Source organism: Stegastes partitus, unplaced genomic scaffold (assembly GCF_000690725.1).
Source record: "Stegastes partitus isolate 25-593 unplaced genomic scaffold, Stegastes_partitus-1.0.2 Scaffold1842, whole genome shotgun sequence".
Classification (NCBI taxonomy): Eukaryota; Metazoa; Chordata; class Actinopteri; family Pomacentridae; genus Stegastes; species Stegastes partitus.
Window position 1 is genome coordinate 35,054 of NW_007579573.1, and position 16,539 is coordinate 51,592.

The 16,539-nt window shown below is 42.1% G+C and overlaps 2 protein-coding genes across 2 annotated transcripts in view; one reads left to right on the top strand and one right to left on the bottom strand.

The window, feature by feature from the left end:
* Nucleotides 1-661: 661 nt before the first annotated feature.
* Nucleotides 662-9,830, top strand: LOC103372840 (thioredoxin domain-containing protein 3 homolog). Its single transcript, XM_008302583.1, has 17 exons — nt 662-702; nt 782-839; nt 1,089-1,192; nt 1,283-1,354; nt 1,896-2,012; nt 3,319-3,403; nt 3,567-3,649; nt 3,752-3,844; nt 4,519-4,673; nt 4,989-5,185; nt 5,437-5,581; nt 5,662-5,769; nt 6,287-6,438; nt 6,551-6,695; nt 8,262-8,524; nt 8,707-8,784; nt 9,751-9,830. Exons 1-17 carry the CDS (start codon nt 670-672, stop codon nt 9,828-9,830), a joined length of 1,968 nt encoding a protein of 655 aa, XP_008300805.1. The 5' UTR covers nt 662-669.
* Nucleotides 9,831-10,495: 665 nt separating this feature from the next.
* Nucleotides 10,496-16,539, bottom strand: part of LOC103372841 (SWI/SNF related, matrix associated, actin dependent regulator of chromatin, subfamily a-like 1) — a 13,468-nt gene continuing 7,424 nt past the window's right edge. Inside the window, exons 10-17 of the mRNA XM_008302584.1 lie at nt 16,086-16,226; nt 14,894-15,112; nt 14,305-14,375; nt 13,983-14,085; nt 13,472-13,654; nt 12,041-12,141; nt 11,041-11,137; nt 10,496-10,884 (exon numbers count right to left, since the gene is read on the bottom strand). Of these exons, the coding sequence (XP_008300806.1) occupies nt 10,684-10,884; nt 11,041-11,137; nt 12,041-12,141; nt 13,472-13,654; nt 13,983-14,085; nt 14,305-14,375; nt 14,894-15,112; nt 16,086-16,226 (1,116 nt within the window). The 3' untranslated portion in view covers nt 10,496-10,683. The remainder of the gene's footprint in view (nt 10,885-11,040; nt 11,138-12,040; nt 12,142-13,471; nt 13,655-13,982; nt 14,086-14,304; nt 14,376-14,893; nt 15,113-16,085; nt 16,227-16,539) is intronic.

Sequence of the window (16,539 nt, forward strand, 5' to 3'; positions counted from 1 at the left end):
CACTTATAATCAATTAGGAATCTTACTTGTAATGGAGTATTTTTAGAGGGCTTTTAGCTGCTCCAGTAAAAGATCTGAATACTTCTTCCAACCCTGAGTGTTTCAGTGTGCACATATTTCATAATAATTGTATTTTTATGGGCAAACAATAAGGTAAATTATTAACATAAATATATAATATAAAGCAGTCTCGGTAGCACAGAGGTAAGATTGTGTTTCTTGTGTTGCAGTAGGTTTTAACAGCGACCCACCTGGGGAGAGGTTTTACTGCAGAGCTGCACTTGTGAGGAAATAAATAAATAAATAAATAAATAAAAAGATGCCGAAAAGTTGGATGAGAGAGCAGAAGAGAAGAGTTGTGAGCTCCCACTTTGAGGTAATTTTCACTGCTATGTGCCAATATGAACGTAGCAGGAAGAAAATATGACCCGCTGTGACATTAATTAACAGCGTCAGCACAAGTTAACAAACAGTCCGTTAATAGATCCGCGCTTCCGGGGGGGGCTGCCGGGAAACGCGTTGCCTAGCAACCACGGGGCCAAACAAGCGCGAGCAGCGTCAGACAACATCTTAGCTACTGCGTGTTAGCATCTCAGCTAATTAAACTTTCTTCAGTGTGTAGCTTAGCATTTTTAGATATATTATTATTCATTTTGACGGAGGACTAAAATGGCAGGCAAGAAGAAAGAGGCAAGCCTACAGGTGGGACTAATTGTGTCAAATTGCTTCTATGTTTTAGTTTTATTTTATTAGCTGATTTTAACTCACTTTACTTGTCCAGGCATCTGTCACGAACCAAGAACAGTGGGAGGAGATGCTCGCAACCAAGGGGTTAACAGGTATGAACGTAAGAGGACATAGAGTTGTCATCGTCCCAATAAAAGAAAAATACTTCAGTATTTATTGCTGCTGTGCACTTGTTCAGTAAACAGTCTGTGAATGAGCTCTGTCACTGTGATGGTTATTTATTGTATTCTGCTGCCCCACTGTGTTCACTGGGATAACTGCACATCAAATGCTTGCACCTTTCCACTCTGGCTTCTTAGTTCTCTCTCATGCACACAAACACAAACACTGTCACCTTTCAGTTGTAGATGTGTACCAGCAGTGGTGTGGCCCCTGTCGAGCTGTGGTCAGCCTCCTACGAAAAATAAAGAACGAACTGGGTGATGACCTTCTGCATTTCGCCACAGTGAGCCCTTAGCCCGCTTAAAATGTGAAGATTTTAAAAATTTTAAACCAAAATTTGCACATTTTAACGTGTATATGTGTTTGTGTGCAGGTCGAGGCCGACAGCATCGATGCTTTGGAGAAGTATCGGGGGAAATGTGAGCCCACCTTCCTATTCTATGGGGTGAGTGGATGTGTACAGTAAATGTGTGGGCCTGTTTGGACAGTAAGTGTCTGTTAATATTTCAGTATGAGCTATCAGAGCTGTGAGTTTTGCCTTTCTGTCCTTTAGACAGTAATAGAATTATACAGCCCAGTGTAATTTCGTTGCATAAATCTGTCCGTACGCTTAAGTATCAGTTGGCACCAGCAAGTATTTATTAGCGAAATTACACAGAAATGATTGACTGTAGTATAAAGTGTTACCGTTATTTCTATTTTTTTTTCTCCTCTATGAATATTTTTCTTTCAATTCAGACGCTATAAGGCTCAGAGGCACTAATCTTGTAGGCCAGAAAGTATGGCCACCTAGAGTCATAACTTGTGTTGTGGTGATGCAACATTCTGTTCCTTCTTTTATTCCTGAAGTTTTTGCTAACTGACTCCTGGATATTTAGCATCCGAGGACGGCGAACATGGGCTTCTGTGGCACCTCGGTGTCTCGCCTGCTGGGTTAAAATTGATTAGAGCTTCTAAACATTGCCAGGCTTGTGTTGAATGAACAGGGAGGCGAGCTGGTGGCTGTGCTGAGAGGGGCAAATGCTCCCATGCTTCAGAGGATGATTGTGGAGGAGCTGGCAAAAGAGAAGCTGGTCCTGGAACAAGGTGGTGAACGGAAAGCGGTGAGCAGCAGGACACATGCACACGCAGTTATCCACTCACTCAGACTGAAACAATAGGCTGGTTTCGCAAAAGGGCATCGTGACTTGTCATGAGCTGGGAACGCACAAGTGTTGGTAATAACATTAACAATGGTGCTGTGCGAAGTACACAGCAGTGTGACAGCGGGGCTGCAAATAACGATTATTTCCCTTGTCAGTTAATCTGTTGATTATTTCCTTGATGATTCAATTAACTGTTTCATCTGTGAAATGTCAGAAACTGGTGAAAAATGACAAGGAAGTGTTTCCCAAAGCCAAAAATGATGTCCTCAAATGTCTTGTTTTGTACACAACCTAAAAATATTTAGCTTTCTGTCATAGAGGAGTAAAGAAACCACAATGTATTCAAATTAGTGAAGCTGGAACCAGAACATTTTGACTTCTTTTCTTAATAAATACTGATTAATCCACTATCAAAATAATTGCAGATTCATTTATTAGTTGAAAACTAATCAATGAATTGTTGCAGCTCTATGTGTGTATGCAGTGCTAGTACCCTGAAACTTAAGCAACTAATTTTGCTCTTCACACGTGTTTTCATTTCTGTTATGTCAAAATGACTTCTGTGAAAAAGACTTATTCATCAATTAATTAATCAGTCAGCAATAGCTAAATCAGCAGCTAGCTTGACAACTGATCTTTTTTTTTTGTTGTTTCCTTGTTTTTGTTTTGAACATTTATAACAAACACAAAGACACAACTCAAAGACAACAAAACACAAGTCAGAAGCCCCTCAGTGGTATAATCCTGCTAACATAAAATCAAAATGAATAGATGTCCTTGTTGAATCGAAGGCTGACTGTGTTGGCGCTGTCACAATCTGAAGGTATCCAATGAGTGTGATTTGAAAGGATAACTACTGAGCTCATTAAGCTTCTTTTTTTTTCCAGTTATTTTGTCTTTATGTAAATGTATTAGTAGCTTAAGTAGTTCAAATAAGCTGGACAGACAGCCACACTTAGGTAATAAGGGTCCTGGCACAAATCAGCATACACAACTAAGCTGCTGCCAAGTCCATCTGCTTTCTGATATAATAAGTAAAGAGACCCGATGATTAAGTGATATTCCAAGCAAAGATGACAAACGTTCTCTGGTTCCAGGTTATTAAATGCAAGCCTTTGCTGCTTTTCTTTGTCTTATGTGATTGAATATCAGTGGATTTTGGAACAGTTTGTAGAAGCCACTGTGGGTTGCCAGAAGAGCCACATTTTAAATCAGCCATGTTAAGGGATTCAGTATTTTGATTTGGTTTTATTGTGTCTGTCAGGTTAAAGATGAAGGTCTAGTGGATAAGGAGAACAAAGAAGAGGAGGAGACGCCTCAGCTGTTAGAAAATAAAGAAAGCATCATTGGTACTGTGGAAACAATATAATATAGTACATCTTAAATTTTTTTTGGCACTGACATTATTACCAGCACAGAGTCGTTACTGCGATTACGATTGTTATTTACGGTATCGTTTTGCATTTTATCAGCGTTACTGATCATCACTCAAGCTCCTTTCTTCTCCTGTAGTTCCTGCCAGTAAATCCTACACAGTTGCCATCATTAAACCAGATGCTGTTGCTCACGGCAAGGCAAATGAGATCATTATGAAGGTACACAGAGACTAACACTGCTCACATTCTGAGAAGACAAGATTGTCTCAAGCCTTCCTGCTGACATTAATTCATTACGCTGACACTTACTCCCTTGGCTAGATGCAAGATGCTGGGTTTGAGATCTTGGCCCAAGAGGAACGCACCCTGACTGAGGCCGAGGCTCGAGATTTTTACCAGCACAAAGCAGCAGAGGTATGCTACAGTGACGCAAATGAAACGGAAGAGGATAGTAAAGGATAATACGAGAAGGCACATGTAATGCATATTTGTATTAAGACGATACTTCTGACAGACAGCTGCCTTTTGCACAGATTTGCATACTCTGAGGAAAACGGATGATGATGTACTGAATGTTTGTGAGATTTGTCAGTAGCATTAATATTCTGACTCAACATACTAACGGCAGAGCAGTCACGACCAGCGCAAAAACATTTCAGTTAGTTTGCAATACATTACACATCCATCTGCATTTCTGCACGGAGCTCAAAATAGAGTTGCTGTGTAAGCAGCTTTTTTTTTTTTTTTGCTTATCGTGCTCTTATTGTACTCTTATCGTGTGATGATGCCAGTTTGTTAGAGATTCAGAAATACAAAGCATGTAGGAAAATCTGGCCAGATAAAGCGTTAATATTCATTTATTGATAAAAATGTACATTGCTTGTAGTGTGTTTATTGCATTTTCTCTCCTCCAAGAATTCTTCCAAGAAGGTTTACTGAATTACCTGGATGACTTTGAGAGATAAACCCCCTCATATTATATCTCATATATATCTATGAGGCATGGAAGGTTTCCAGAGTTTATGTATTCAGTGCATTATTGTGTTTCTGTTTCTGTCTCTGTTTGTGTATATGACGGCTGTTTGCAGACCTGCTTTGAGGACTTGGTGCAGTTTATGTCCAGTGGTCCCTCCCATATTCTGGTACTCTCTCAGGCAGAGGACTCAGCTAACGTTGTACCCGCATGGCGTGAGTTCATCGGCCCTGCAGACATAGAGGAAGCCAGAAGAGAAAAGCCAGAAAGGTTAGTTACTGGAAATAACACGCGTACTCCATTCAGAAAACACCAGCAAGGTCATTCAAAGCTAAAAGGTATCATGGAATTATCACTCCTGCGTCTTTGTAAAGAGAAACATTTGTTTACAGCGTACACATTTATTTCTGCACTGTTGATTGCAACAGTGTGAAACAATCTCAGGCTGAAGTCTGGAAAAGGGAATGAACAGCACATTCTCGCCTGCTCCATCAGACACACCCAAACATTATGGTTCTCTCTGGTTGAGCACCAGCCGAGCAACCATCTGGTCTCCTCTCCTTTCTCCCCCCTGGCTTCCTGCAGCTTGCGGGCACAATACGGCACAGAGACACTGTTCAACGCAGTGCACGGTAGTGAGGACAGCGACCAGGCCAGCAGGGAGCTCGCCTTCTTCTTCCCCAACTTTAGGACGGCCTCGGTAACGGAGCAGGATGGGGAGGAAGAGCGTGTGGAGAGGACACTGGCTCTCATCCGGCCCGACGTTGCCAGGGAGAACAGAGGTGGGGTCCATGCCAAAAACAAGTACACGTGTGCGAGCACAGATTCACACACAATAACGGTTCTTAATAACATAGTGGGACTGCTCCTTGATACCCTTAGCGAGGCTGTTGAATGACACAGGTACAGAATTTTGGTTAACACTTTGAAAGGCAGAGAAATTGGTCAAACTTTCATGACAGGTATATAGAAGTTTTTTTTTATATGTTTAAATAGCTATAAATGCATTTATTTCATACCTGTGACTTTGCAGAAGAGATCCTGGCCCAAATCCACAAGTCAGGCTTCTCAATAGCCCTCCAACGAGAGGTGATGTTGACAGAGGAGCAGGTCAGACAGTTTTACTTCCAGCATGTTGATGAGGGCTACTTTCCTGCTCTGCTCCAAAGCATGACCAGGTGACTTTGACAAGCTCTATTATTAATAAAAACATTGGAGTGATACTGCAGACATTCATTTAACATGCCTGTATTTACAGTGGGCCAGTGTTAGCGTTGGCTCTGGCCAGAACAGATGCTGTCCATCACTGGAAGAACATCCTTGGTCCCTCTGACATGAATAAAGCTAAAGAGGAGAATCCTGACTGGTGAGTGATGTCTCGTCATTCAGCTGCTCATATGAGAACAAAGACGTCACTGTGGTTTAATTACCAATAGAAACCCAATAGAGTTTTCACTGCTCATCTATTTGACAGCTTGTTAGAAAGAGCTCCTCTTTTGATCTGTCTTTTTGACCTTGTCAGCCTTTGATTAGACAGGAGAGGCTTACCTTTTTGCACTGTCATTCTACAATCACACAAGAAATCAGCTCAATAACTCTTTCAATAGTAGTGCAGTCACAAGAAAAAAAATCCTTTTGTTTTGTTTTGTTATCGTTCTCCTTGGCCACCTGCAATGTTACATGTTCACTCGAGTTTCTGTGATGTCTTGAGAGCCAGTTTTGAAAAATGTGAAAATTGTAGCTGAAAGAGAAGAAGACAAGGCAGAGTGAGCAAAAGTTAAGAAACATGTACAACTGTATCCAAAAATAATAACTGGAAAACAAATAGTTGCTGTTGGGTAGGATGCTTTTGTAATTCAGGTTTCTGTGTCCCACATGCTCAGCTTAAGGGCCCAGTTTGCTGTGGAGAATGAGCCCATCAACCAGCTTCATGGCAGCGCAAGTCATGAAGAGGCCGAACGAGAGATCAACTTCTTTTTCCCTAAAAAACGGACGCTGGCAGTGATCAAACCTGATGCAATGGAGGATCACAGAGGTTCTCTCTCCTCACTTAGAGCAACATAAAAAATGTTAAACTTTTACTTTTGTTTGTCTAGACACTCAGTAATATGTCATTTTTATATTATTTATTCTCTTCTCTCCGACAGAGGAGATTTTGGAGGAGATTCGGGGCAGAGGTTTCTCTGTAACCCAGTTGAAGGAGACGGTGCTGTCGAGGGAGATGGCTGAGGAGTTTTATAAAGAGCACAGGGAAAAGCCTTTCTTCAGCCAGCTGGTGGAATTCATGTGTCGGTTAGTCTGTCCCCGAACACAGCCGCAGCAGCAGAGCAAAGTTACTACAGCAGTCCAGCCCTAATTCCTATTGCTGGTGCAACTTCTAACAGCACTTTTAACAGTAATCTTAGCAGCTTAGAGTCGAAGCCGCCTCGGGCAAGTGACTAGGAAGTCCATCTCAATTTCATTCTTTGTTCCACCGCACATCTAGATTATAGCGTTATCTTCCGCTCCGATTATCTCCTTCACTTGGTTGTTACACAACTGCTCGGACACAATGGGCGGAGAGATGGGTGCAGCTGGGCACATCAGCCACATCAACCTTTGCTGTCACTGTATCTCAATGTCAGCTTTAGCTTGAAGTGTAGTTTTGTATTTTGACATTTGTTCCTGTGACTTTATCGTAAAAAGTAACTTTACCAACCAGGCTGAAATATTTTACTGCCCTCTCTGGCTCTTACCAGTTCACCTGTACGGGTCTGGCTAGAAGTGTGCTTTGCTGCATCTGTAATACATCTAATAGAAAGGTGAGAAGATTAATCCTGGTGGTACTTTATTCTTTAGGGTGGCTACAGTTGATATTTTCTATTATAAGAATACAAGAAAAAGTGTAAGGTGTTGCGCATAGTGTTGAACTTCACAGTATTGTAAACTAAATCTGCACCTCCTGCAGCTTTATGGAGCTTCATAATACAACATTACTGTTTACTTTTACATCAGCAGGCAGTTGTTTCTGCAAGAAGAAAACCCTACAAACCCCCTGTACACTTCCTGTTCAGCACAAAACAACACACAGACACTATTCAAACTAGCTTGTTAACGGGATCATTTAGCAGCTAACGAGAGTGATTTTGTTATTTTAGGAGATGGCAGAGACTAACAGTGAGCTACAAAGACCAGACACACACATATATAACCCCAAACAAATGATAATACTGCGCAATAACTGCTGGATGAGTAAATAATCTACTGTTCGTCATATCAACTTAGAGGCGATGATGTGTGCTGTTTATTTTGTCTGCTGCCTGTAACTGGTCAAAATATCGTTTGGTGATTTTCAGTTTGACACTTAAATCAATAGTTGTTCAGCGTGACAGTAGAATGTGGTAGCTGAATGGGTTAAACAGAGGACAGCGGGGTTGGAGTCAAATGAATTAATTTTGTCTTTGCCAAATTAATGCTAACTGGTAAGATGAAGTCAAAGACTGCTTATTTTAATAATAGAATGTGTCCCATTGTGACTATTGGTAATTTAATTGTGTGTCACCATGGAAATTGTGTTTTATGTTATTATATTGCTAAATTAAATCCATAACAACAAAGGAGACCACACTGGAATACATAGCTGACCATGCCCAGACTTAATAATGAAAGTGGTGCAGGTGCATCACTCTGTCCCATGCATGTCTGGATTGTGCTAAATGCTTTAGCAGTGACAGAGTTAAGGTTCATCAGCCATCACATAATCCAACATGTAGCACAGTCTGAAGTCTAAATGCAAAGTCAGACTTAGCCAGGAATTACAAAGACAATGACATTAAACTAATCTTTGTCTGTTACACGAACATCCCGTCATTGTTTCAGGGGACCTTGTATGATGCTTGTCCTGAGCAAGGAAAACGCAGTGGAGGAGTGGAGGGCCATGATGGGCCCCACAGACCCTGACAAAGCTAAAGAAACCTCCCCTCAGTCCCTGAGGGCTCGCTTTGCCGCGGACATCCTCCACAATTCAGTTCACGGCTCGTCCAGTGAGCAGCATGCAGAGGAGAAGATCAGTTTTATCTTCGGTGATATCAGCACCGACGCAGAGCTCACCAGCGATGGAGAGACTGATAAAACCATTTCAGGTATGACGTGTGCGACAGGCATTTCCATCTGTCACGCCATCTGGTTTCACACGAATAACAATTTTGTGCTGATGTTCTTGTGTTTTGATGGTCATTCCTGCTAGAGACTAAATTTCTGTCTGCAGCATTTTAAAATAAGTTCTGAAAATGTAAGCTTAAAATAAAAACACTACTTCTCACAGCAAAAGAGCAAGACAACTCTACAGATGAACATGTAGGACTGTCAAGAGCTTCAACTGAAGAAATTCACGAACATGAAGGTAAGAGGGAATGACCCAGACATGTTAGCTGTCTGGATTGAAGAGCTATGACCTTCAAAATCAGCATTTTGAAACATCAACTCAACAAAGTCTGCTGATGTTCAAAGGCTTGCTAAGATGAACACAACCAGTTTATGGCTTGAATATGACATATTTACCAGGTACTGGTTGTCAGTCATCAGTAAATAAAACACAGTAATAAGACTCTAAGTTGTAAATAATCAAAACCAGGCGTTAACTCCACTGAAGAAGTTAATGGTATGGGCATAACTTGATCTGCTATTGGCTAGTTTTTCCATCTGTTCAGTAACATGTTCTGACATTTAAACTTCACCAGCCACTTGAGGAAACTTTTCGGCATTAACCTTCTAAATGTTTCACTCCCGATGGGGAATGTCTGAAAACAGAGCAACTTTTTGCCCTTGGGATTTTATTTGGGGACGAGACACAGGTTCAGCCTGACCTTCTGTGTATGTGCTGCATCTTTCAGAGGATCCATCCTGAATTGGGACACAGTAATTACTGTGAGATGTCCTGTGGACTGAGAGTAGTTACATCTCTTTATACTGACAATGGAGAAAGCTTCCACGAGCGGGCAGAGGCGTCTCTCCTGATTCAGAGAAAACTGACGCCACTTATCTTCATAATGTCACGAGCAGCAGCTGGAATTGCGACGTGAACTGCTCTTACAGTTTCTGTGCGCGGAGAATGAAGTAAATCTTGATAAGTCAGACCAGCTGCACACAAAAGCTGCGGGGGAAAATTGCAGCTCAAATGTGCAATACCTTTCTGTGATCTCATTTTGTTGACACGTGAATAGTATCAGGAGACAAAATCGTGCAACATTACGATCTAAAACTCTTACTGATTGCAGGACAGTATTGTGCAGTGAAGGTATTGAGCTGTGAGTTATCAGCACTTACATTCAGAGGAGTTATACTTTACCATCCTCCTTTATTTTTGCAGATGACCCACGTAGTTCAAATCCTTGCAGTCCACGAACAGGAGGGAATGGCGATCCAGAGCATGCCGAAAATGGATTATAAGTTCAATGTGTAACATGATGGGAACAACGCAGCGCCTGTCATTCTCTGAATCACATAATAAAAAGGACAAGATGTTTACACCTTTTGTAAGAGGTTTTTCAAGGTCACATACTCAAGAAGTACTTCTAGACTGTGATGTAACGGTTTGACAGCTGTATTGGATCACATCACCAGCCAAAAGCTACATCATATAATCACCCGAAAGCAACTGATAATTTCAGTGTCCACAGAAGCTGTTGGTGAATCAGACAATAGTGTGTCACTGTCAGGTTGTCTATAAAAAATTACTAGTGCCACGCTGAAATAATACGAGTGTTACTCCCCTCTCTTCTGGAGGGAGAATATGGGGCAGTGTAACGGAGTGATTAGGCTCTAATATTCTTTTCCTGTTAGCTTAATGATGGCAGGATACAGCGGCTTAACAACCCAGCCTCGCCACATACACGAGCCAAATTAGTCGAGAGCAGCAAGTTATAAAGGTTACATCCGAGAGTTTTTGGAGATATTAGCTTCTTCCTGGTGGACCAACTAAACTGGGATTTATGAATTCAAGTATAAATGGTTTCTTCCAGCTAAATCTAACCTTTCAGGAAATTCCATCTGGGCCCTGTGGTAACCGGTCAGTTAAGGTTTCAGAAGGATTCTAAAACAGCCATGAGTTTCGTATTTATTCATTTATTCTTCTTTGCAAAAAATATATATATGTTTACTGTAGTGTTATTTTACATTTATGAAAATAACTAAGGAAGATGTTAACAATGATAAGTCATGATAGGCTTAAAGCTAGACACAAAGTCTTGTTCCAATTAGCAAACCAAAATTATGTTAATGTAATTAGCTAACGTCTTCCAAGTCATCTGCTAAAATAGTCTTGGATGCTTTTTTTGCTGGGGCTTTGTCTAACCATTACGCCGCCGTGGTTTTGACCAGATGTGGTTTCAGGCGGCGTGTCTTCCCAGTCGTTTGCCGCCTCCATTAAGATGGCTTCGTCCATGTCGTCATCCGCGGAGAAAGATCTCTGGAACATCTCCATGATGCTCTGTTGTTTTGGGTCCTGGACAAAGCCAAATAATTAGATTCAAGACTAAAGCTACGTACATTGTTTGATTCAATTAGGCAGATTTGTTGTCCTGGGCAGTCTCATGTATGCTGTTTTAAAAAAAAAAAACACACACATTACACATCATTGATTTACAAAACCAAAGTTTACCTTAGAGTGGAAGCTGGCGTTCACTGCATTGTCTGAGAGGTTTGACTCAGACAGACCCACTTGCCCCAGGACATTCATTTTTTCCTGGATCATTGGCCTGGATCAATACATAAATAAATTATTACAGCAGAGCAGATACAATTTAATTCACTGTTTGTCACAATATGGATATTAGTCAGCCCACATTAACTCTGCGGCCTGCTGTTTCAGTTTGGATTCAGCGGCCGACAAAAGATTGATGAATACTGGAGGAAGCAGCCTGAATAGTAATAATAATCCTTTGAGCTGAGTCATACACCGATGTGCCACAACATTAAAACCAGTGGCAGGTGAAGTGAATAATCATCTTGTTACGATGAAACGTTCTGCTGGGAAGCCTTTTGTGCTGGTATTTACGTGGATGTTACTTTTGCCGACTGCTGTGGTTCTGTGTGCTCGATGTCTCTGACTGGGCGGAGCTTCAAATCATGATGTCATCACATGAACTGGGTACACCTGGCCAGTGTCCCAACTTTATTTAGGCCTGCCTGTTGCGTCGCCAGGCTTCTCTCTCTTCCACCGAGCCCTGCATGCTCTGTTCTTTGTGTTTGCCTCCACACATTAGCCACTGCTATCACACCTCACAGTGGCTTTGCAGAACATTTCAGTAGCTTTCAGTAAAACTCTCGATGCATTTCCCTTCTTTGTTGTGGCTCGTGGCCAGTCGAAGCAAATTGGGGGCTGATCCAGGAGCCCTAAACGTTACTGCAGAGAAAGCACACCCCCTCATGGCAGTAGCACTCCCCAATACGAGCTGCCTCACCATAAAAAAACTGTTCTGGAACCACCCAAAGTATTGACCTAGTCTCCAAAGCACGATCCACGGAGGCCCCACCCCGCAACCCACAGCACCAAAACAATCCACTGCCAGCGTCGTGATGCCAAACGCTGCAGGACGCCACCAGAGATCTCTTGGTTTTAATATTGTGGCGGTTCGTGCTTCCACCCGATTGACACGTACCACAGGTGATCGTCAGCAGTTCCTTTGGCAACCAGATAGTGAATGTTCACGTTGCTGGTTTGTCCAATCCGGTGAACTCGATCCTCTGCCTGAATGAGAACCTGCAGGGGAGAAAAAGGGAAAAGCACTTAGCGGTTTTACTGCATTACAGAATGTTTCCTACTTTCATTCAGCAGCAGGGAAACCCTAAAGGTTGAGAAAAAAATATCATTAAATTGACACGTTATTCTTCAAGCTTATAATTCATCTGCTGACAACTGAAATTTAAACACTATTAAGTTTCCTCCTGAACTGAAGCTGCGGCTACCGGCACAGATGTCAAGCTGAGTGTAGATTTGCAAGCTGCTCATACGGAGTTATTTTCTGGATTTGTCTGCTTTTACTCCCTGCTGTTAGAATGCCCTATTTTACCTTTAACTGCTGACTGCTGACCCATGAGAGTGTGTGGATGGCCTTCTCACACACACATGCACCCACATAAAATGGGTGTTCCTCCTAAAATTTGCGGCAAGAATCACCATACTGCATGGATAAGAAATGGCTGTTTAGCAGAGCATTACATTGTTATCCACCTTTATTCTCTTTTTCTGCCTTCTAGCAGGGATTCACAGTCTCTCACAGTTTACCACCAAATATCAGCACAAAAGGCAGAAACCTGGACGTTGATTTTTGAAGCAGAATTGATCGATTTCTGTTGCCATTAGATGACGAGCATCGAAACACAAATCGGAGTGTCTGAGCAAACACTGCAGGCTTTCGTGCCCCAAAGACACAGAACATCAGTATGTATTCTGTTTATTGCCACCTGAAGAAGTTTTTTTTTTCACTAATCCTTAAGCCAAGTTTAGGTCTTCAACTCCAGAGAAAAATATCTTAAGCCAGTAAACGTTTTACTCTCTTCAACAGCTCCTCTAATGTTCTCTGCCTGTCCTTTGATGCTTGCAGGTAGCTTAAAATAGGCTTACCAGATATGACTTTTTTTTTTGTTTTTCCCAGTCAAAAACAACTACCTACAAGGTTCGAGCAAAGAGTGTCAAATTCAACTTTATGGTAAATATGTGGGCAGGAAAACAAAAGAGTTCTAACAGGTTAAACAAAAACACTTGGACCAAAAACTGAGTCCAACATATTCATAAACTGTGTTCTGTTAAAGTAGTTCCCATTAAATCAGAATCAGAATCAGCTTCAATGGCCAAGTATGTACACAACATACAAGGAGTTTGGTTCTGGCTGTTGGTGTCACCATAGGAATGAACAAGGAAAAGAATAACAATAAAGTAAAATAACTATAGAAAGAAAAAAAATTAAAAGAAAATGAAATAAATAAATAATAAAACAACGATTCCTCGGGAGCGCGGTGCCGAGGCTGCCATCCGCGGCGCCATCTTGCACCAATGCACTATTTTTCCTTGACAGCTGTCGGTGTCTTACCCCGGGGTTCCAGAAAAGCTCTGCGAAGATCACCAGGTCCGCGGCATGCAGGGTGAGTCCCATATTAGCTGCAGTGATGGACAGAACAGCCACGCAGGTCTTGGTCGAGAACTGAAACTTTTCACAGAGCTGCTGTCGCTCAGCGGACGGCGTGTTCCCGTCGATACGGATGAAAGTGACATTCTGTAGGGGGCGATAAAGGAAATTTTTACTATTCTACCCATAAACTATCAAAACACCTTCAACTGGAATCACTACCAATATATCGGCACACTAATTAAACACACTTATTGAACCTGGAACAACGAGCGCTGGTAGTAGTGCTGAGCTCAGATGTGCTGCCTACACTTTGTTCCCTGCAGCTACTAGTAGAGTTGACCTTGTTGACTTTAACTCCCACAAAAGATCTCATCTGAGTTCAAGTCAAAATGTGTGTGTGTGTTTTTTTTTTTATGTCACAGTAGCATATAAAGCTTTTTTGTACGGTGGCACATCAGCACATCGTTCTTACCTTTTTCCCCAGTTCGGCGGTGATGTGATTCAGGACTAATTTATGATGGGCAAACACGAGAAACTTCTCCCTCCCACACTCCAGCATGTCTGTGATGTACTCCCTGACAGGGGCAGAGGAACACACTGTAAAGCTGAACCGTTTCAAAGAAAGACACTGAAATGTGCAGCGGAGTCTTGAAGTGATCTCAAATCCAGAGCCAACACAATGCTTTGACAAAACAATTTTTTTTATTATTCCATTTTGCATTTTAATCTCAGCACTCATCAAATCTAAGCTGATTCGACTTCCTGATCCCCACCATTAGAGGCTCAGTACTTACATAATGGCCTGTAGCTTGGCTTCAGCTGTGTAGTTATAAAAGACGAGGAGGGCTTCCTTCTCTTCCAGTTTCTGAAAAAGAGATCAGGAACAGCGCGAGATAAGAACTGACAGGAGATTCTGTTTGATGATTTGATAAGACTGCCATTACTCGGAGGAGCAGTGTGATTATGCACAATCAAGCTCAGCAACTCACTCCCATCGGATTGTATAAACACTTAAAATAAGGCTGGACTGAAGTATTCTAGGTCGTTTAAAAGCGCTCGTGTGTGTTGGAGGCCTGAAATGACTCTTTGTGTGCGAAGAGGACAGAGCGAAAACATCTGATCAAAAGGCTCCTCTGCTTTTTTTTTTTAGTCACACTCCTAACTTTGAACAAAACATACTATTGAGATGAATTTTTTTGCTTCAAATTAGAATTCTCTGGGGACAATATTGCAAAAAATAATGCAATTGGTGGAATATGAAGGTGATTTCTGAGGTTTTTGTTAATACTTGCATTAAAAATATCCAAACGTCTGACAAGCAAACATTCAAACTCGTTGACTTTCTGAGTTTTTCGAGGCCACGAGGTAACATTTAGGACTTACACTGCGATGTCCCCTGGCCAGCTCCTTGGCCGCAGCCGAGAGAGCAGCTTTTGTGCGGGTGTTAATCCCATCTATGGTCACGGTGACCACCTTGCGCTGTTTAGCGGGAAGCTGGGAGAGGACGTCAGATTTGAGACGGCGCAGCATCAGACACTCCTCCAACAGCAGCTTTAACTCTCCGAGATTAGAAGAGCCCGAGTAGTCCCAGCCCCAAGCCATCTGTGAGGGAGTGTGCAGAGGAGGGCAATTAAAAAAAAAAAAAAAAAAAAAAAGGATTGGGGAAATGGGAAGGAGTGTTGGGAGAGGTAAAGGTAACATATAATGTGTTAACCATTTCAGGAAAGAGGCTGAAAAGATTGCAGTCACAGAAATCAAACATGTGATAAGATTTCTCAACTTTCCAAATTATTCATCACCGATGCATCATTGATGATTAATGATACAAGTGGCCTTTAAATGACGTAGCGTGTTTGCTATGTGATCCCACTAAGATTAAATTAAAGGTTCATTGTGGAGATTTGGAGCCCTCGTAGCGCTCTGAGGTTGTTTTTCTTTGAGTCAGCCCCAGTCCTGTTTATCTTGCTCGTGCACACAGGGACACACATGCACGCATGCAGGTCATGCAGCACACACACTCCGACTAATGGAGCCACACATTCCGCTAATTAATCGTTAGCCGCAATAACATGCCAAGATGCGCCGCAATGTGCCAGGAAAGCCTGCAAGGTAGTGGAATTAGTCAGAAATGATTCTGGATTTATAACACTTAAAATCAGATTTGTTTTAGGAGGAAGTAGATGCACTCAGCGTGTCAGCGTAGGATACACAAAACGCTTTTTCTTAATTTAAAGAGAATTTGTGTTTATTTATGAGAAAAATACCACCAGAGATGTAAGCGGCAACAGAGAAGGATGAAATAAACGGATTGAAAACTTTCACCGTACACTCTTGTCTTTATGGTGCATTAATTCTACCTTAATAATCTCACTGTGCCCTTGTCAGCAGACCTGTCACAATCGCCCTGCTCTGGACATGCAAACTACACACTGTAAGCAAGACAGATAAACAAATGTTTGCTAATCCCACACTTCAAGTCTTTTAATATTCTCCGAGGTGTGCCGGAATCCAATTACAACTCCACCTCATTGAGCATCACACTTGAACAGACAAAGATTCTTCAGACTTAAGCTACCTGTCTGGCATTGCAGTAGCGCATCCCGAACTCATGGAAGCGAGGAAAGAGCGTCGGTCTGACAGCCAGAATCTGGGTGTAGAGCTCGGACGGTCTGGACATGGCGGGGGTCCCAGACAGAAGGATCACCCTCTTCGCTGCCTGAAGAAAAAAACACAACCCGGATCATAGCGCTGTTGAACGAAGCGGGGGTAACGGGGGCACGCAAATTTATTCTAAGCGTGCGCCGTAAGCTGTATTGTTTCGTGAATCCATGTTACCTGTCAAACGTGTTGCGCAATCACTGCAAGGTCTTTGAGATTTCATATGCGGTGTTTGAATGAACAGACTGAAACACTGAGCCAGCAGACCGTGCACCCCTCTGCTGATACGCTACAAAGCAGCACAACATGCCACTCAGAAGCCCAATTAATGGCACTGGCTGGTTAATTTGCATCCATGTTTACATATATTA